The sequence below is a fragment of the Triturus cristatus genome, chromosome 5_1 (genome assembly GCF_964204655.1).
Source record: "Triturus cristatus chromosome 5_1, aTriCri1.1, whole genome shotgun sequence".
NCBI classification, from domain to species: Eukaryota; Metazoa; Chordata; class Amphibia; order Caudata; family Salamandridae; genus Triturus; species Triturus cristatus.
This window is the reverse complement of record NC_140587.1, coordinates 314,556,296-314,578,513: the sequence shown is the minus strand read 5'-3', so window position 1 is coordinate 314,578,513 and position 22,218 is coordinate 314,556,296. Positions and strand designations below refer to the sequence as shown.

General features: G+C 45.4%; 1 protein-coding gene across 2 annotated transcripts in view; it reads left to right on the top strand.

Moving 5' to 3' along the window:
- MTBP (MDM2 binding protein) overlaps positions 1 to 22,218 on the top strand; it is a 236,302-nt gene that overhangs the window by 59,081 nt on the left and 155,003 nt on the right. For both annotated transcript variants that reach the window (XM_085605039.1, XM_085605040.1), the window contains exon 7: positions 8,937 to 9,051. In XM_085605039.1, coding sequence (XP_085461165.1) covers positions 8,937 to 9,051 — 115 coding nt within the window. The remainder of the gene's footprint in view (positions 1 to 8,936; positions 9,052 to 22,218) is intronic.

Sequence of the window (22,218 nt, the reverse complement as noted above, 5' to 3'; positions counted from 1 at the left end):
CCTATGTTCAGGGCTTTGTGTGTGAGGCAGGCAGTTCTGAAACTGGCACGCAGTTCGATTGGGAGCCATTTTAGTTCTCTGAATGCTGGTGAGATGTGGTCGTATTTCCTGATTCCAGTAACCATTCTAGCTGCTGCGTTGAGAGTAGTTTTGAGGGGAGCTAGGTGAGATTTTGTTGTACCATTGAGGGTGGCATTCCCATAGTCGAGTCTGGATAGCACCAGTGATTGGGTGGCTTGTTTGAGGTCTTTGGTTGGGATGAATGGTTTTATTTTGTTGAGTAGCTTCAGGTTGACGAAGGCACTATTTGCGGAGTTCTTGATGTGTTTGGTGATGTCGAGTTTTGGGTCTAGGGTGATTCCTAATGATTTTACGGAGTGGGTCAGAGTGTGATTGCCGTTGAGAGCATCCATAGCTTTTAGCCATTACGAAATTTGAGGGTTCTCTTCTTTGTTGGAGATGAGGAGGATTTTGGTTTTATCTTTGTTGAGTTTTAAGTGGTTAAGCGACAGCCAATGTTGGATTTCTTTTAGAGTGACGTTTAGTCTGTGAATGTCATCTATGGAGGAGGTTTCTACATAGATCTGGGTGTCATCTGCATAAGGTGGAAAGGGATGTTAGCATTTTTGAGTAGGGTGGTGAGGGGTTCCATGTAAATGTTGGACAGTTGAGGTGAGAGTACTGAGCCTTGGGGGACGCCCCTGTTGACTGGGTGTAGGTAAAGTTGTTTTTTTTATTATCCTTTGTGAGCGGCTGTGTAAGAAGGAGAACCAGCAAAGGACCACCTCATCAGCTCCTACCCTTTCTTGTAAAGCCTTGATGAGAAGTTGGTGATCAACCTTGTCAAAGGCTGCAGATAGGTCTAGGAGAATGAGGAGGCAACATTGGTCGGAATCGAGGGATTTGTGGATGTCGTCTGTGATGTTAAGGATCACGGTCTCTGCTATAGCCTTTTCTGAAACCTGATTGGTGGGGGTCAAGAAGGCTGATGCTATCCATGTGCGGAGTCAGTTGTTGGAGGATGCGTTTTTCAAGGATTTTTGATAGGAGGGGGAGATTTGGAGACGGGTCTGAAGTTATTCAGTTCCTTGGAGTCAAGGCCTGTTTTTTTCAGTAGTGAAGTGACTTGGCCAACTTTGAGGTATTCAGGTATGATGCCGGTTCTCAGGGAGCTGTTTATGATCAATTTCGTTTTTATGCTGTTTATGATCTTGCACCAGAACGGGGCAAGTTAAGTGTTAACTGCTCAGCTAGGCTCTGTGCAGGTGCAAGGCTTTTTTAGCTTTTGTATGTGAAGCTTAGCAGGAAGCTGGCTGTTAGACCTGGCATCCTTGGCGTGGTTTCCCCTGACTTTTTGTCTCTACCTCCTGTGTTTTTAATGCTATGCTGGATTTTGTTTTTGCTGGTTTAGATGCTTTGGGCCCTTTGCCGCTACTTATCCGTGGCAGAGGGCAAGTGCTCCCTGTGTAAATTATTAAAGTGATTGGTCCTCCATGATTGGCATATTTGCTTTACCAGTAAGGTCCCTAGTAAAGTGCACAAAGTGTGCCAGGGCTGGTAATCCAAATGCTACTAGTGGGCTTGCAGCACTGATTGTGCCACCCGCATGAGTAGCCCTAAAATGTGGTCTCAGGCCTGCCACTGCAGCGCCTGCGCGCAGTTTGTCAACTGTATGTCACGCTGGCAAGTGCCACTTGCCAGGCCCTACCCTTCCCTTTCTGTGCACATAGGACACCCCTATAGCTGGCCCAAGGTACCCCCCAGGGCAGGGTGCAGTGTATGTGAAAGGTAGGACATGTACAGATGTGTGTAACTTGTCCTGATAGTGAAATACCTCCAATTTCGTTTTTCACTATTGAAAGGCCATCTTGCCCATAGGACAGAATAGGGAAGGCTGTGTAACTCTTTACCAGCCTATCTTCCCACAGGAACACGATGGAGACTTGGTGTCCGGTACCCTTGAACGCTGAATTTAATAACACATATTTTAGTGAAGATTGTTTTTAAATCCTGTGTCTGAATATAACACTTTTAGCAAGTGGTTTTTTTCTGTTCAAACCTTCCTGTGTGCCTCTGCCTGGTTGTGGATTGACTGTCTGGCTTTTGGGGAGTGACAGGTGCTGGTGAGGTGTCTTGGCTCCAGGAGTCTGGGTGAGTCAGCACTAGGCTGAATAGGCCAATCTGCATTTGGAGTGGTGGGAGGAGTAGCCCCTGTAGCTGAGTAGGACGGTGCATACCTCCACAAAAGACTGGGTCCACCTCCTGCCGTGCGTCTGAAGACCCTGGCCCCCTTTCTCAAAGGATGGACCCCCAACACATACAGAACAAATACTTTTGGTGTATAAAAGTAGAGCTGAGACCCCCAGTAAAATTAGACTACTTCTACAATCAAGAGGATCCTCTGCCCAAGAAGATCAATTGAAGTAACTGAGGAGAAGTACTGCCCTTGCTGTGTGCTCTGGGGCTGGCCTACAGTTTGCTGATTATACTCAGGGTAAGGATAAGGGACTTTGCTGTGTGCTGTGTCCCCTTCTTGTAACAAGGACTTGTCCAGAAGTAAAGAGTCTCCAAGGGCCTGAGGAGAGCTGGCCTCCTGTTATTGGAAATACAGGGTCATCAAAGTTTCCAGGCAACATCTTTCAAGCTGCTGTGTGCGTGTCACTGCACACAGCTTGGACTTTCGTGAAGCCTGCACGTCTGAAGATTGCTTCGATCCCTGCCCAGAGCGTCCCTGCGACGTTGCGTGTTGGGCTTGAGCCCAGCTGGTGGCCTGCTTCAAACTCACTGGCACCGAGAGCCACTAGGGGCCGTCACCGCCTCTGACTCATCCGCAAGATTGGGTCGCTGCTTGTTTTTAAAACCTGGGAGCCATGGCGGGCTGCCACTGACCAGGGAAGCCGTTCTGACCCCTTTTGCCGAGATCCCCACTCCGGCCCGAGTCCCAGGAGGAGGTCGCGTCACAGAAGGAGCCGGGGGCGTTGCTAGGTAGCAAAGGACGCCTCAGCGAGGGAGCGCCGGGCGCGTTGCGTTCCGCCCAGCAGGACGTCGACAAACAGGAGAAGGAGCCACGCTCGAAACAGGGAAGGTTGCCCCGACCCCCTCCGTGAGACACCTTCGAGAGAGGAGGAGCGCAATCTGCCGATCGCCCCAGCGGGGGCCGTTGTCCAAGAACAGCTCCCGAGGTAAATCGCCTGCCCGCATTGCATTTCCTTGAGCGGGTTGGGAGTTAACGGGTCGGCCGAGGGTGGCTTGTGTGACCCGGGATTGTTGTGGGCCATTGTTTAGGCTGCGGGCCTGCCTGGGACTGTGCCGGCATTTCTCAAAGAGGTCAGAACGGCCCGTACCGGCTCATCGGGAGAGCTGCGGTATCGGGGCCCGTCTTTTGTTAACAAGTGTTCACGTCGCGCCTCGGGGGCATAACTTCACCGGCACTGGCCGCAGAGTCAGCTTTGGGACAATCTTGAAGGGCGTAGGGCCACAGGGGCCGCATCCGTTGGTGCCGACGTGAAGGGGGTTGTGATACCCAGTTTGGGCACCTAATCCTGGACTGTCTTGCCCTAGTGAACCTGGTTATAAAAGAAATACAGAACTCTGCAAGTCTGTTCTCTTGCTCCATCCATAAACCTTATCAAAGACATTCCTAAAGAGAAGCTAATTGTGTATGTGGATTTTTCTGTTGTTTTTAGTCTTGCCTAAATTTATATGAAGATATCTATTTTTTAGGTCTCGCCGACGTAGCGCGCATGCGCCGCATAGGAGGACCTTTAGCCGTCGCTCTGCTCTTTTTGGAAGCACATACTCGTTCTTGTGGCGGCATACACCTTGCGGGAGCGCGCAGCGGCGCGCCACGAGCACGAGTATGTGCTTTGAAAAAGAGCAGACTGCGTGCGCACACGCACGCACCACTCCTGGGCCAGCAAACACATGATTGCAGTGCCAGCAGTGAGTCTCTCTCTCTCTCTCTCTCTCTTTCACTCGCATAAATGAATAAAATACTCTCTCTGTGGCATTATCAGTGCCACATGTCACTTTCGGTTGGGTTCTAATCATACTGGTGGTTTCTTATTAACAATGGCACTGTAGCTTTTATTTGGGTCTAATATAAAAAAAAACAATTGAAATTGGTGACTGTAGTCTCGCAAAGTCTCACGCGAGACTATGTCACCTGCAGACACTAATCTTCCGTTTATTTTCATTTTTACGTTACACGATGGGAGAAAGGCAGCCTAGACTCAGCTACTGTCAGTCACAGGAAATGAGTTTGCATCCCTCAACTCATTTCACGCTAGAGTGCGAGGAGCAGGGAGGCTGCATTGTTTATTATGCTGACTGGCAGCCCCGCCATGGAGCTCTGTCTTCGCCAGATACCGGGTGATGCGTGGCCGCACATTGGGGAGAGCTGCCCTCGCCATGGTGCTCCACGGTGAGTACCTGGGGCAGGGAAGCCGCATAGTTTATGCTGACATAAGGTAGACTTCGCTTGGCAGACGTCCATGGAGCTCTCTCCACCCGATACCTGGTGATACACGGCCAGGGAGAGCTGAGCTCGCCATGAAGCTCTGTGGCTTCCTGCTGCTGGGCCATTGTCTCTGCTGCCGCAGGTAAAAAAAATCTAGGCCATTGCTATCCTCTTCCTTTTCTTCTGGTTAAAAAAATCTCTATACTCTTTCCCCCCTGCCCCCACCTGGGATTACATACATTATTGGTTCCTGTTTTACGGCAATAGCCCTGTGCCCCTTTCTTCCAAATCGTTATCTCCACCCTTTTGCTTTTATATCTCCTCCTGCCCAAAGTCCCTTACCCCTTATTTTTGTTTGCTACAGTCCTCTCTACCTCTGCTTATAGCTCACGACCGCTCCCCCAGTTTATACCTTAGTACGTCTACCCCAACTTCAACCGCACCCATTACCTTACAACCTCTCCTGCTGCTTAAACCCACCACCTCGAGATCTACTGTATCACTACTGTTCCTGCCTGTACCCTAAAACCTTTACCCATGCCAGTACCCTGTGCCTTTGCTACAGCTTATAACCTATTGCCTCTACTCCTACCTATACCCTTTTACCTGTAGTGCTGCCTTATACCATAGTACCTGTACCCCTACTGTACTACCACTCTCAATACAGTGCCACCTACCCCACTGCTTATATCCTAGTACCTCCGCCCCTATCTATCCACTAGTGCATATCCCCTGTTTCTTTGCTGCTACCTCTGTGCTTTTGCCCTAGCTCCTCTGTCCCTACATTTAACCCTAGAACGTCTTCTTTTACCCTCATACCTCTACTGTCTACTACACCATCTATACCTATACCTCACCTCTACCCAGGTACATCTACCCACCCAAATTTCATGGTACCCCGCCCCAAGTGTCCCTCTCTATTCCCAAACTCCTCTACAGCTGCTTGTTCAAAGGGCAGCAACTTTCAGATTTTGGCTGCTGGCAGAGAGCTGAAACCCTCAAAGCCTGGGTGATTGCTGAAACGCAAGGCCCAGTGAGCGACGGCTGAGCACGCGAGAGAGGAAAGCCCAATCTGTTTAGATCTCTAATAGCATTTAATATCAGTGTTTCTTGTAGCAGATTAGACCGCTCTAAAAGTACAGCATTACTGAGAAATGTATTTTTATCTATATTGGGCTTTTCTTAAAGTGGGTCACGCCGACAAACCCTTCTGCATTTGCTCTGGCCCAATTTATCACTTGCTTAGCTACGGTAGACAAAACGTACTGTGAGTTTACAGTCCTGGAAACGCCTCCTTCCTTGCTTTAACGCACCGTCAGATAAGGGTATAAGTGACAGCCATGATATGCTACATATGCGATTAAATAAATAACACAAGACTGACAAAAGGAACATTATAAATTACCGTCAAGGTACAGGAAAAGGAAAATCCCGTATAAACATAAACCAAATCAAAGCTTGTGGAGAGTGGCTAATTTCTTAATTTGTGTCACCGGCATCCCACTGACTGAAGCAGAGCAATGAACCATCCAAAATGCCCTTCATTCTCCACTCCAGTTCTCTCTGTCAAGAGCCACGAACCTGCTTGCCCATATATGCCACAACTCGCTTCACAGCACTACATATTCACCTACTGCTCATTTGCTGAAAGCGCTGCCCTACCCACCCCCTTTACAAGTTCTTATCTACAATCTGACCCCCTCAGACTCACTCTTTAGCTTGCTCTGCCACTGGAATGCCCAGTCTGTTTACAATAAGTCAACCTTTTTCACCAATCACTTTGACTCACCCTCAAAACTCAGTGGCCAAAACAATGCGGACGCACCTACAGCTCTCTCTCCCATAACCTCTCCAAAAATCACATCATTACTCAAGCAAGCATTCAAAAAGAGAACAGCTCTGTAATTGCGGCCAGCCTTTTATCTTGGTCAGTGCTTGTTTTTTTTTTGTTGTTGTTTTTATTTCCCCATGTTCTCGCAAAACATTATTGCAGGAGAGTTACTGGTCCCTTACCATTATTAAAAAAAAAAAAAAAAAAAAAAAAATGCCAAAAAGTAAATAAACACCTTTTTGGACTCAAAAGGCATGCATTGTCCTAGTTGTGCTAGGCACTGAAGAGAACCTCTTTATGGGTGAATTTGCTTCTTGTGAAAGAGCAGTACGCCCCACTCACGGTGAATTTAATCATTGCTGAAGTGGACTGACCGTTTACCCTATGCTATCTGCTGTAGAGGGTGGAAGAAAAATGCAAATGACACACAACAGACCAATGGATGAAGAGGGCTGCATGAATGCGCCTGTAAAAAAGTATATACATAACAAGCATTGCCATAGCCAATCGGTCTCGCTTTTGGGACCTTGTAAGTATTTAGTTATGCAGCACAATATCCTTGGTGCAACAACATCAGCTGTTGCACGGCTAAACACTTATAAGGTCCCAAAGGCGAGACCTATTGTCTATGCTAATGCTTGTTATAAATACCTGTGTGGTGACCATTTGTGGTGTTTCACTGTGTTACTGTGGGTGTTGGTGCAAATACTCTACACATTGCCTTGGGGATAAGCCTGTCTGCTCGTGCCAAGCTACCAAGGGGGTAAGCAGGGGTTATCTACAGTGTGCTTCCCCCTTACCCTGACTAGAAGCAATTCTATTTGGTCAAAGGTACCTACCTCTGCCAACTAGAGACCCACAGATCTAACGCTGGCCAGCTAGCCCTTGGAGTCCACTCAGTGGTCCTTGGCACAAGTGGGAGCAGGTTCTGCCCTTGGTGTCTCTCCATGAAGTCAGTAGCAGGAGCAGCCATTCTCTTTCTGTAGTCCTACCTTGGTGCAGCCTTTCTTTCTTTCTTTCTTTCTTTCTTTCTTTCTTTCTTTCTTTCTTTCTTTCTTTCTTTCTTTCTTTCTTTCTTTCTTTCTTTCTTTCTTTCTTTCTTTCTTTCTTTCTTTCTTTCTTTCTTTCTTTCTTTCTTTCTTTCTTTCTTTCTTTCTTTCTTCCTCAGTTTCAGCAGGTGCAGCCCTTCTTCAGTTCTTTCCAAGTTCAGTAGTGTTCTGAGACTGGGAGCCAGGAAGTGCCACTTTTATGTCAATTTCGAGTTTGTGGGTGGAGAGGACTCTGTAACCGATGGGGGCAAAATATCAACGGGGACCCCTACCCACCCTCACATCACTTCCTGGGGGGTAGGCACTAAACAATCCCACAGTGCATCTCTCTGCTCAAATCCAAGATGTCCGCATCCTTCTTTCCTGTGTCAGAGCTATTGGCACACCCCTGAGGTGTGTCCAGTAAAATAAGCAGCTCTCCCTGGAATCAGTTCTGCAACAGCTGTTCCACCTCTGGACAAGATACCAGCTTGTATACCTATGCAGAAAAGAGGGCGAGCTAAGGTGTGACTTGCATTTGCCTGGCCCTTTGAACCTTGGCCATCTGCGGCCACAGCCCTCTGGGCATCCTGTCAAGAGGATGTCACACCTCCTCCCACCAACAGGCCTTTTGTTCCCCTTTACTTGGAGCTATTCACACCTGGCCAGAGGGCAGCAGGCTGTCTTGGGTGACAACTGGTGTAGGGAATCAGAAACTGCTACTAGAACTTTGGGGCAGGAAAGTACTGACTTTCTTTAGCCCCCTTTATATAAAAATTTACTTTAAATGTCTCCTCAGCAATAAGTTTGGTTTAATGTAGCAAATCATTTGATACCTTGATGAGAGGTAGCACTTTGTGGTTGGGCTACTGTAACCCCATGTTAGCCAATGGGACTACCAGCCTTGCTGCAGTGAAAATGACAATAGCTGGTGTATTCTCTGTGAAGACATGTAAAGCATAGAAGAAACTTCCTTTGTTTTTAATATTCTGCAGTCTGCCTTATGGGCTTCTGAGGCCTGCCTTAGAGGTGACTTATAAATATTAAAAAGGAAGGTTTTGGACTTAGCAGTAGGGTTTATTTTGCCATGTCGGGTTGGTATTTTAAAAGCCCATATCAATATAGGTAAACAGGCCTGTCCCTTGGACAGTGCTTTTGCTTCTAGCACTGCCAGCCACCGCATAGCTTGGGTTGAAGGAGCAGTAGCCACCCTCACCCTGGATGTTTCCCTGACATCAGAGCAGTGCTCTGATATTTACAAAGCGAAGAACATGAATAACTTACAATGAGCTTGCATGGCTGTTGTGCTCACTGGAGGAAACTTACAGGGTGATCTGCCAAAAGTGCAACGATGAGGCAGTGCAGGATACTTGTTTCCCAAAAATATGTCACACATCTTTGGAGTGAAAGTATTATCGAGCTAAATTGATGGTGTATCTAAGTTAGTTGTGCTGAATACACAGAGTAATGGCATATATATTCTGTTTTTTGCTTAATACACACATGATCATATATTGTTTGTTATATAAGATGCATAATGCACAGATTCTGGTAGCAATTATTTTCTTGTTATCCAGTACAATATTGTGCAGGTATACAATTTTTTTTTCTTCTTTAGTTGGCAGAAGATAGCAGACTACCTGTTGGCTAGCATTATTGCCCCAGATGATCTAGGAACAATAATCGACTTTAAGGAATTGTGGAGAGGGAAGATTCAAATATACGAGAGAAAGGTAATCTTTTGTGTGTCCTTGTCCGCTTGTTTCTTTAGTAAGGTGCTTTGTGAATTGTTGGACCTCTCCCTTTTTGCAGGATTATACCCAAACGTTTTGCCTTCTTTCTGTATTTTTTCTGACCTGTGTTTTTTGGCTAAAGGGCTCTAGCACTGAATAGCAGTGGTAACTTGCCCAAAGTACATGTGCTCTCTCGTTTAAACATGGTATGATTAGCTTGCACCTGTTTGGTGTATTTAATTTACCTGCAAGTCCCTTGTACAGTGGTATCCCATTTACACAGGCCCTGTAAATGAAATGCTATTAATGGGCCTGCAGTGCAGTTTGCGCCACCCACAGAAATGGTCTTTTAAACCTGTCTCAGGCCTGCCACTGCAGGGCCTGCATGCGTAGTTTACTGCCACATTGACTTGGCATTTAAAGTTACTTGGCAAGCCTGAAACTCCCCTTTTACTACATATAGGTCACCCCTAAGGTAGGCCCCATGTAGCCTTATGGGCAGGGTGCTGTGTAGGTGAAAGATATGACGTGCCTTTATTGTGTGGCATGTCCTGGTAGTGACAAACGCCCTATTTCGTTTTTCACGGCAGTGAGTGCTGCTCCTCTCATAGGTTAGCATTGGGAGTTCCCTTTTATATATGTAAGTGGTATTTGCTGATCTGAATGGAATGGCGTTGCCATGTTTGGTATGTTTGGCATGTTTTTAGACCCTGCCTGGAACTTGTAACAAAACGCTGCTGGCTCCACAAAGTTGCAAATTGCCAAAAGACTGCTGTGCTGCCAGGAGGAACCACCATATGGGCTACTTGCTTTGTTGTGCTGGTCTGCTGCCTACTGATTGCTTGCTGCAGAAGCGACTGCCACCTTGCATCTGCCCTGATTGTGCTGACCTGCCTGTGTTCCTCTTCCTTTGTGTCCCGGGGAGCTCAGCATGGTGAGCGCTGTAGCCAGCTCCTGGCTTTTATCTTGTGCCTGCTCTTTTGCCCCAGAGTGCAGCACATGGTGACCGCTCCTCAGTTTCATCAGAATGGTGGACATTGCGTCAGGCCCCTGGTGTCTCACACTAGCGCTAGAACCTGTGTCCTGGGCTCTTGCCATTGGGTTTCATAGTGGAGTGCGTGGCGAGTGCTTACCTAAGCTTCCTGGATGGAGTTTTGTGGCTGCAAGTGCATGGTAATTCATGTGGCTGATTGGCTTTCTTGCACCCATGCGATGATTCATGTTTTCTTTATTTCATAACCTGTTGCATTTCATGCCCTGATGTTCTTATGTATGTCTTTTGGATCTTTGCATAGAATAACAAGTTCTATTTCAGGACTGGCACAATGTGCACAGTATTTATGATCTATGTCATGTTTGGTCTATGATTTATGTACAATATATACCATATTTTTATATAATCCTGCATGGAGTCTCTTTTGTGGTGTTTATTGTGTTACTGGGGGGAGTGTGTTGTGCAGACGCTTTACACATTGCCTCGGACGATAAGCTTGACTGCTCTGCGCTAAGCTACCAGAGGGTAAGCACATGTTATCTTTGGTGTGTAACTTACTTGCTCTGACTAGAGTGGTGGGTTCTACCTGGCTTAGGAGCATACTCTAACCTACCAGAAACCCCATTTCTAACCGGAGTTATTTTGCCTAGCAGGCAGAACCAGTTGCATACATATAGTCAAGCTTGCCTTGACAGCCTTAAATGCTGTAAAGTCCTACTTCCATAGTCCATTCTAGTTCCCATATTTTCTCTGAAGTAGCTGAAACAAAACTCGTGTTTACTTGATTAAGTTGGTGCTTTCTTAAAATATGTATCTGGATATAAACCTATCATTCTCATTTTTAGAACCCTCTTCAATTATACTTGTAGAATGCCCACTATTTTGTTAGGTAAACAATGTTGCGACTGATTCACAAAGTTATGTAGAGTGGGATAAGAGCTTACTAGAAGTAATCTTTTTACATACTCTTACATTGCTTTGTGAATTGGCTTTAATACATCTAAAATGGGAACAAAATGGCAATGTTCGTATGCACTTTCTATGACTAGAGTGGACTGTGCCTTCCTTGCATTTTTAGGTCTCGCTGAGACAGCGCAAGCTGTCTCTTTGAGACATTTTGTAAGTGGGTTTTCAAAAGTGCTACCCACATGATTTGGCAGGCCTAAAGCTTGAGTGCACGATGGCGTGCACGAGCACAGCTGCTCCTCTGCTCCTTGCATTACCCCCTCCCTTCTCACCCAGCCCTTTGATGCTCTGCTCGCATCTCCCTCCTCCCTTCTCCTCCTCCTTTTTTCGTCACTTGTATTCAGGCTCCTCGCATTCCCCCCTCCCTTCTCCCCCAGCCCTTCTTGTCACTTCTGCTCGCATCTCCCCCCTCCCTTCTCCCCCTTCCTTTTCGTTAGTTTAATTTGCCTGTACTTCTCACTAGACACTTATTCCAAATTGGTCTTTTTCCTCTTTAATTCCGGCAGTAAACAGACAACAGGGGCCACTGGGCGTGAAGGCAGACAGAGCCATCCTGCTTGATTAATGGCTTTGCATTCCCATGTGTTCCCCGCAGTAAACATGCCCGAGGCGCCCGCCGAACGCAAGGCACTCGGAGACATCCTCCTTAATTGCTGTTTCCCCTCTTAGCCAAGAACACACATCGGGTCCTGTGGACACGTTATTGATCAGCTCCGAACTCCGATACATTGCTCTCAAGTGACCGTCTGTCAGAGGAAACGAGCAGCAGGCACTCATTTTTGTGATAACTCAAATAGCTGCGTGTTCCTTACTGTATCTTTCACACCGTCTCAAGCAGAGCAGCCCAGGGCAAGAAAACACTAAGGACGCGTCTTTCTGGTGCCGCCTTCCAGGGAGCTCTGTTATTTTAATATTTCCGGATCAAATACGCTGGATTTTTACTAATACGATGTAGTTTCATTAGCATGTCATAAAACCGCTTTTGTATAACCCAGTCCCTGCTGAATGTGGTTACCTCCTGACTGTCTGCTATTCATTTAATTAAACCATGGAATTGCTTCCCCGCTTCACACACCTGTATATTTTTCTGCAAGTCAGCCGGTAAAACTAATTAAGCGATGTGAATGTACATAGTGATATACATTCAGGCATACTTATTTAGCATTTCTTACAATTCTCACGCAGCCCCATATCGATCATAAGATATGTTTTCTTACGTGGTTTATGCCATTTTCGCGAGTATAAATAAATCGAGTACAATATCACATTTGTTAACTTGTCCTAAGAAGAAAGAACGATTTTCAAATTATGCAGCAAGGCGCGTAATCACTCTTTCCTTGCTGTACGTCTAAACTTTGTGGAAAGGTTCATTTCCGCTTCTCGCAGGTGCTCATAAAACCCTCGCAATTGTGCAAGTGACACAGGAACCGGCCTCTGTGTGTGTGTGTTGGGGCATTAACACCAGGCCTATTGACTTTGTCGATGCTCGTTTTTAATCCAGGCACTTAATTTAATTAGGCAGGCGTGGCACGCAGCTAGTGATGTCTGAGTGTTACATTTTCAGTATCTTTGGTTAAATTAGAAGATTTGTTTTTCCTTAAATGAGAAATACAAATTTAGCTTTTTGAAAGGTGTAGACGTGAAGAAAAAATAAAATGTCTTCCAAACCACATTTTCCCATTACATTTTCCAAGTTGTGTATAGCCGAAAACATATACACACATGAAAATAGTTTTTATTTTAAAAAAGTTGCATCAAGATAGTCAGTACCGCAACTACGGAGCAAGGAATAGGGACATTCTGATAAGCTGCCTAGAGCACAACGGCGGTCCAACTTTTATCTATAAGAGTCACATCTATGTCAGATTTTCCGCATATTTATGTCCGATAAATCCATGGGAAATAAATCTGAATAGGAATCCACGTTGTTGTTGAGAGGTTCTACTGAAAAACAGTATGGCATTGAACCTCGCGGAATAAGACCGGACACCCACACACTTTCTTCAAGAGAGCACAGGGAGTGATTAACCTGCTTTCTACAGCATTCAATTTTCAGTTGCTATCAATTTTCAAACAAACTGTTCATGCTAAAAAAAAATCTGCATCATTCGCTTGCGCACAAATGGATTATGTTTACACCATTGTCCAATCGCAAAACACTAAAAATTCTTCCCAGAGGCACTTCTGCTTTATTGGTCAGGCACTCGGGTTACTGTATTTTAATGGAGGATGTAGGCAGTGCACATGGCCCTTCTCAAAATATGTGTCAGATGAATCTCCAGATCTGCTCATTAGCTATGACCCCTGTCACGACACACAGGTTACGGATTAATGTGGGGTTCAGCTTCATAAGTCACTGGGGTATTCCAGGAAACATCAGAGTTTTAATACGTCATCTCTTATGTCTGGCACTATTGTGATACGTTAAGGTCTTTGCCTAAATGGGTCTTCAACTAGCAAATCACAGCACCCACACCCCTTTCCAATTCAGACTCAGTTACACTCCATTATGTCCTCTGTCTATTTCTCTCTCCGCATCCCAACTGCTGTTTCCTTCCCTATCTTCCCCTGCCTGTCTCGGTCTTCCTCTCCGGTCTTCTCCACACATCACAGCGACAGGTCCCCCCCCCCCCCAACTGTACGTCATTATGTTAAGGAACGGTCCTAACTTATCTAGCTGCTTCAAAATAGGCCCCCTATGCCAGGCAGTACTACCTGCGGCTTGCAGAGGGCTGTCTATTCAGTAGGTGGTTACAATGTTTGATATTTCCACAAGTTCACTTTTCTGGATACCTTCCAGACACTAAGCGGTCCTTCTTGAAAAAACTGCGCATATCCTGTTTAGGAACATTACCAAAGTAGGACTTATAATCCAAGACCAGCTTTGTTTACGTTTTTTTTTTTCTCCCACAAATAGCTGTACCATGTTGTCATAAATTTTTAACTGTATCAGTTGTTATTGTAATTTCTAGCAACATTCGAGAAAAAATAAGGTGGATGATTTTGAGTTGCTGGACTCGGTTGTGTATGGTGGATCATATATTAGGAAAGTGATCACTCAATGACCTGAAAAACCTGGTAAAAACTATGAAAAATGTTGAATCCTTACAAAATTTATATCAAACTCCATATGTCTAAGGGCACGCAATTGTCTAAGGGCACAAATTCTGGAAACCAAGAGAAATGTACTCTATGATGTCAGATGTTACGTTAAAACAAGCATTGGCATAGCCAATAGGTCTCGCCTTTGGGACCTTATATGTTTTTAGCCATGCAACAGTTAATGTTGTTGCGGTAAGGATATTGTGCTGCATAACTAAATACTTATAAGGTCCCAAAGGCGAGACCTATTGGCTATGCCAATGCTTGTTACTAATAGGGGTTGGATGTTTTGAGCCAGATTCTCTTATAGCTAGACTCTGTCTTCCGCAGTCCGATTGACTCAATTGTTTTGGACTTGGAAATATTTTTCTCCTAGAACATCACTAAATGTGTGTAATTCTTCTATTAGAAACCAACAGAGCTTTTCCGGTTTGTCAGTGACACCAACATCTCGTCAGCAAATGGCAAAAATATAACTTTATTTCTACCCAGTGTTTTCCCTGTATTGATATGTTGCTACAGATTTTTGGGGACAATAGTTCTAAATGTAGAGTAAAGAGAACGGTTGACAGTGTGCACCCTGACTTGTCTCTTATTCAGTCTTCAGTGCATCCAAGTCATGCCCCTTGATATTGACTTGACGTGGAGCCTAGTCCACTTTACAAGTCGGGGTACACTTGTTTTTTTACACCAGCTACTATTATGGGGGAGAGGGCGACCTTCGGGAGGCCTTATTATTTGGGGAATATTGCCATGGGCTGTAGAATTATTGAACATCGATGTGTGAGCCCAGACATAATGAGGCTTACCATCAGGGGAAGCAAAGGAGGCAAAACTCTTGAATTGTTCAATGTCTACATAAGGGGGACACTAGGGGGTAAATCTTCACCTATTGTTACGACACTGGAACAGGAGTTATTTGGTTGCCCGTCTGATTCCTATGTTATGGTTGCAGGAGAATTCAATTGTACCTTTGAGCCTCTAAGCTCTGAGGACATGTTGGGGGTAGAGGAGGATGACACAAGGTGGGGTGTTCCGCTCTTAATTATACCCCCTATTAAAAGATGGTCCCAGATAACAATCCAGCTTAACGCTCTTATCCTAGAATTCGGACTGAGGGCTGCCAACGGCAGAACTTTATCAGATACCATAGAGGCCAATGCAGACAATAGTCGGCTGCCCCTCTCACATTGATTACATCCTAATAGACGTTAGACTTTGGAGAATCATGATCGACATGGAAGTGGTGCCTACCACAGATTGCGACCACAACCCTCTCCGTCTGACCATGAGGGTCCCATGGTTTCCCCCAGCCCTGCTCATAGTGTAGGTTCTTCCATGACGACCAAAGTAGTGGTCCTCTCCAACTGTAGAAGGTACCTCAAATGGCCTAAAGTTGTTGTCCAAGAATCAAAAATGGCCGGTATCAGGCACGTCCTGAGGGAGAATACTCTTGAATTACAGGAGGCATTTAGCGAAATAGATGGTCTGGAGAATGTCCCAGAAATATATATGAGAACGATAGATCAGACAGGGTCTTTCTTCCATATAGCAAATAACTGTAGTAAATCATGTGCACGTAAAAAAAAGCTATCAGACATGGTTCAATAGGGAATGCACACAAAAAAAAGGCCCTAGCTCTAGCAATTGGGAGCAAAAATTGTACTTGGATCCAAACCACTAGAAAGGAATATAAAGCAGCTCTGCTTCATGCAAAGCTGAAGTGGGACGAGTCCCACTGGCAGGATCTAAAGGACGCCAGCATAGCTAGGGATGCCAACTCTTTCTGGAACCTTGTCCGCCTGGCGGATAGATAAGACCCTGATCTAATTCTCAATCATATTACAAGCCAAGATTGGTATGATCATTTTGCAAAACTTTATTCTGGAACAGATGTAACTCACAGAGAAGGGCCATATGACCAACTAAGTACCAGTTGTATTCCAAATATTTGTGACCTTTTCGCTAGGTGAAGTAGAAGCGGCTATAAAGAGAAGAGTCCCAGCTAAAGCCTCGGGACCAGATAGATCTTCTTCTTGCAGATCCCCATAACTAGGCAAGTTATATCATGTTTCTAATCAATTCCATTGCCAAACGATGTCCAGTATCTGAATCGTGGAAGGGTGCCGAGGTGGTACCAATCTTCAAAAAGTGAGCTAGGGAGGACCCTGCCAACTACCGACCAATCAGCCTGATTGATCTTATTCAGAAAGTAGTTGGCAGGGGGGTGTTGCAGAGAATTCAATGTTGGGCGGAGGACAAGAACGTCCTCTCTCAATATCAGGCGGGGTTTAGGGCCAACACAGGGACGGTCGACCAGGCATTCCGGCTGCTTCTCCTTTATTGGAAGGTAGTTGTGATTGGCAAGGGCAGTCTTTATCTTGCCTTTATCGACTTAAAGACTGAGTTTGACCAGGTCCCCCGTGAACGTCTGTAACAAATACTGGGCGAGATGAGGATCCCCCAGTTGCTCCTCAATCTGTTGATTCGATTACATGGGGGCAATTATGCACAAGTGAGGTGGGGTCCCAAGAACAGAAAACAGACAGGATCCCAGTAAGCAGGGGAGTACGCCAGGGCTGTGTTATGGCACCCACCCTGTTCTCTCTATATGTCAACGGGCTGGTCAGCTTCCTCCAGGAGGTACCAGCTGATGCCCTGGCAGGAGATAGGGTACCCACTCTCCTGTTTGCAGACGATACCCTGCTGATTTCTAAGACCCCGGCAGGGTTACAAAGACTCCTAGATGGATTTCAGCTCTTCTGTAAATCTAGGGGGCTGGTCATTAACACGTCCAAGACCAAGCTTATGACAATTAACCTCTATAGATCATTTAGAGATAACCTCACCTTAGATGGAAGCCGCCTGGAGAGAGTTACATGTTCGACTACCTGGGTATTCGACTCTGAAAAAATGCAGTCCTCACATTGATAAAATGCTTTTAAACCATAAACGTGCAGTTGGGGCACTAGGTAGAGAACATCGCTCTTCGCAGAGCAGAAGAGACCAGTGGCCTCAGCCCTTCACGATTTATGCTGCAAAGGCAGTTCGGCCATTTATGGTGCCAAACTATGGGGTTTCGACAATGTACAAGAAATCTGTAGATCTGAACATACGTTTTTGAGAGACTTAGTGATGCTTCCCCGCAATGTACCTTTGAAACCCTTGATGAAGGACATGAGCAGACGCTCATTTAGAGATATTGCCAGGCTGCGGCCACTGCTTTTCTGGGCCCGCCTACGGCGGACTGCAGAGCTTTCAACCTATGCTTCTGCGCTCACAGAGGTAATGAACCTAGATGGTAACCAAAGTGTCAGCTGCATAAATAATGTCAAGAAATCACTTATCGCCCTTGGTCTTAAGGAATCGTGGGAAAGTCAAAACCCTCCCAGCAAGGTTGAGCATAACATTTTTTACTGGGCCTGGGTTGACATGCAGGAGCTTAGCAACCCCAAAGCAGGAAGGCTTGCAGAAGATTTTTACTCACATAAGCAGCACATATGCTTGGAACCATAGCTGGATTTTATCCCGACACCACGAGATAGGGCGCTTTACATACAGTTCAGGGTGGGCTCACTTTTGGTCCGTGAACCAACTGCAAAGTGGAGCCCCCCCCTACCAGACAACTGCGGGCTGTCCCTGCTGTGAGGCATCGAAAGAGTGTGGCGCATCTCATGTTCAAATGCCCAGCACACAAATCCGCAAGATCCAGATGGCTGAAACCCATCTGTAGGCAACTGGGCACTCCTGACCATTGTGCTGCTCTGCGTATTTTGAAATCCGATCCAAGAACTCTTTGCTTGTGGCGTCGCTAAGTATCTAAGCTGCGTCTGGATAATTGGGTACAAATCCCTACGCAGTGCGGCTTGATGAAACATTGTTTTTATTCTATTTTTTATCTGAGCACAAATGGCTTGTCCAAATTATAATGCACTGTCACTTTAAATGACTATTTTAAAATGTAAATGTCCTATTTTAGTATTTAAGGAAGGCACTAATCAATTTTTTTCTCAAATTAAGGACTTGTCTGATCTACTTTGATACTATTATTGATATGGCATTGTGACAACCTATTATGCTATGACGGATTTGCGTATTCCTAATATTATTGTTTTAAAGATAACTCGTATTTTTATTTGATGAATTTTACGAATGTTGATGCTTTTATGATGCTTGTTATCGAAATAAAACTATTTTGACTTGACTTGGCAATAAAAAATAAAACCAAACCTGTGAGATGCTGAAAAGTGAGAGTAGTCTCTTTCACCTTGATGAATACGTCTCCAGGTGTCGCAATGGCCAATTAGACCAGCTGTCTGTTACCCTCTTCGACAGAGCGACAGTTTTCTAATTTTTGTCCTGAAAGATATCGCTTCCATCTCACACCATAATCCAGTCCTCAATTAATTTGTCTATTGTCTTATGGAGGAATGCTTCCTAACCCTGACTGGGCTCTTTCCCTTAAGGAGCCATTTAAAAATAGCCATCTCCTTTCTTTGTCTTTCTGTATGCTTCCCATAAAGATTCTAAAATGCTGCCAAGCATACCTTTGATGTTCGTGTTTGTGGAGGAGATATTTTGATATGAGAAGGCCCTGGACATCAAATGTCATATGTCTTTGTCAAATTGATGTTTCTCTTATATAACATGCATCCTTGTGAAGCTTTTTCGATTCCTGTAGGACCTTTCTCCTCTTCATTGGCATGTCACTAAATTCCTCCCTGCTTCCCTCCCAGCTTGTAAAACTAACCATGAAGACCGCAAGACAATATCTTTGGGTGTCTATGCTTTAACACCTTTAAACAGCACCAGGTACTTTCTACCTGTTACGGAATACATTGGAGTAAGTTCCAAAGTTACTCACTTATATGGGGTCTGTTCAAGATTCTATCCCAAGTCACTCCCACTTCTCCACCAAGGGCCTATGATAACATTGTTACTCTTTAGTTCCATCATTTCTATCACAGACTTATCTGGCTGGGATGTCCGAATTTCAATCTTCATCCTTGTTGAGAACACCTTGTCCTGCTTCTGCTACTATAATCACTGAAGACCACAATTTTTCTTTCTCTGCCTTTCTTTCCTCTCTCGGGGGTTCCTAGTTTGGTTTAATGTTGCATTATCCCTTCATAATTTCCATCTCTCCCCTTTCTATTGTGGAGGATCCATTCTCATTCTGTCTGAGGTGCTGCTTCTCTGTGAGACATCATCAGGCAAGATGCCCAGGATTCCTTGTGCTTCTCTTAGCAATACATTTTGGAAGTGCTGGTTTTGTCATTCAAAGCAACTCTTAAAGGGGTGCCTCAACCTGTATGGGTAATCACTAGGTTTAATCTTTAATAAATCATGTAGTGTTCTACGACAAGGTTATAAACAAATGGACCAAGTGAGCATTAGTTGTTCTTGGGTCAACAAATGGTCACCAATGGTTAAACTTAGTGTTTTCTGCAGGTAAATTTAACATAGCCACACAAAAGCCACTATCTTCTTTACTGGGAGGTGGGTAGTAAGGTGCTAGTTTCTTTGGATATTTTGGGGTTTGACAGTGTAGAGGATCTTGAATTTTAACCTGGAGGCAACTAGTAGTCTGTGGTCTTGCTTGCAGAGATGTATGCACACTCTGGCTGCTGGCTTTGTAGCTTGGCAGTGAGATTTCTGGGGACCCTGTGTAAAAGATATTGAGGTAGTCCAGGTTTGCCAAGGCCATAGTTTGGCAACTCCACTCTGTGATTAGTGTGGAGCAGTGATGGAATTATTTAGGAGTAAGGAGTGCTGGGGATTTATACTCTTGTCTTCAGTTTTGAGGTCAGAAACAAACCAGAGTTGAGAGTCCAGGAGTTCTCTCTTGATTCCTTACTTTAAGAGAGATTGGAAGAGTGGTGCTGAGGCCTGTGGGACAGTTGCAGAATACAATGTCACACTTGGTTGCTCTGAGTACTAGAGCTTTGGTTTCAGCTCCTCTCATGCAAATGCAGATATGCATCATTGGGAGAGGTACGTAATTTAAGCCCATTATGATATTGATTGAGTTTTCTAGTTTTTTGCAGAAGTGAATTTGCATATCATTCATGCTTATTTAAATGTTCATGTGGTACTGATTTCGTAGTTGTCATAGGGTGCACATAAATATTGAATAAAAGACACGAGGGGTGATTATTTGGGCACACCACAGGACAAACTGTGCGTAAATGATTTGGCTAATCCAATCGTAACTTTTAGCTGCTGTTGGTCAGAAAAGATTGGATCCATGAAAGAGCAACTCAAACTATACTCGCCCATCGCTCCAGACTTTCGTACAGAATTGTGTGGTCAGCTGAATCCAAAGCGGCTGATACATTAAGTAGTGTTAGGCCATATCTTCCCTTTGGGGGAAGACTGATCCTAACGGCTAGGGCGGTCTACCTTGAAGCTGCGGAACAGAGTTAGTCTTGGCAGGGAAGCTCAACATTCAGTAATTCTGAGCAAATCACTTAATCTCACTGTGCATAACAAAATTAATGTGTCAGCAATGCAACTGGTGCTAATGTAAACCGCTCTGATACCTTCGTTCGGGTCAAGTTCGCACTATAAAGATGAGTGCTTTTGCTCCCGCTCAACCTTCCGCTATATGCTGCGCAGTAAGAGACACAGAGTTAAATCTGAAGTCGTCCTATCTTTCAATTTAATGATGTACGTTTGTTTTTCATTGCTTTTCCATCAGGCCAGGTTCTGCACTTTGAGAAAGCCTCCCGGTTTCTCTGTTCAGTCAATTATAAACTTTGACATGCTGCCTCACCTTTTTAGATGCAAAAACAACAATTGATGGACAGAATGCAGAACAATGTCATACATTCACCCCAGTACAGAGATCTGGGCCTAAATCCATCGTTTTTTTGCTCACCATGCCATTGCAGTTTGAACCCAGCCATATGCAAATCAGTCTTGACCCTGTGCCTCATGGGAACAGTCCAGCCCGAACTGCCAAGCCAGGTCCTCCCTGGACTGGAAACAAGCATCCTAGGACCGGTTTCGGGGTTTCACCCCTCTTCAGCCAGGATAGTTTGATTCCAGTGGCATGGAGAGCACGGGACTCGCGTCTGAGCATACCCGTCCCACTCGGGGTGACAAATGCAAAAACAACAATTGATGGACAGAATGCAGAACAATGTCATACATTCACCCCAGTACAGAGATCTGGGCCTAAATCCATCGTTTTTTTGCTCACCATGCCATTGCAGTTTGAACCCAGCCATATGCAAATCAGTCTTGACCCTGTGCCTCATGGGAACAGTCCAGCCCGAACTGCCTAGCCAGGTCCTCCCTGGACTGGAAACAAGCATCCTAGGACCGGTTTCGGGGTTTCACCCCTCTTCAGCCAGGATAGTTTGATTCCAGTGGCATGGAGAGCACGGGACTCACGTCTGAGCATACCCGTCCCACTCGGGGTGACAAATGCAAAAACAACAATTGATGGACAGAATGCAGAACAATATCATACATTCACCCCAGTACAGAGATCTGGGCCTAAATCCATCGTTTTTTTGCTCACCATGCCATTGCAGTTTGAACCCAGCCATATGCAAATCAGTCTTGACCCTGTGCCTCATGGGAACAGTCCAGCCCGAACTGCCAAGCCAGGAGTCAAGCTATCCTGGCTGATGACGGCTGATAGCCAGAAACCGGTCCTAGGATGCTTGATTCCGGTCCAGGGAAGACATGGCTTGGCAGTTCGGGCTGGACTGTTCCCATGAGGCACAGGGTCAAGACTGATTTGCATATGGCCATGTCTAAACTGGGGTGGCGTAGTGCGCAAAAGAACGATGGATTTAACCCAGATCTCTTGACTGGGGGAGAATGTCTGCATTGTCAGCATTCCGTCCATCATTTGTTTGTTGTAACGCTTTTCGCCCTAAGTGGGATGGGTATTCCCAGACGTGGGACCCGTGCTCACTACGCCACTGGAGTCAAGCTATCCTGGCTGATGACGGCTGATAGCCAGAAACCGGTCCTAGGATGCTTGATTCCGGTCCAGGGAAGACATGGCTTGGCAGTTCGGGCTGGACTGTTCCCATGAGGCACAGGGTCAAGACTGATTTGCATATGGCCATGTCTAAACTGGGGTGGCG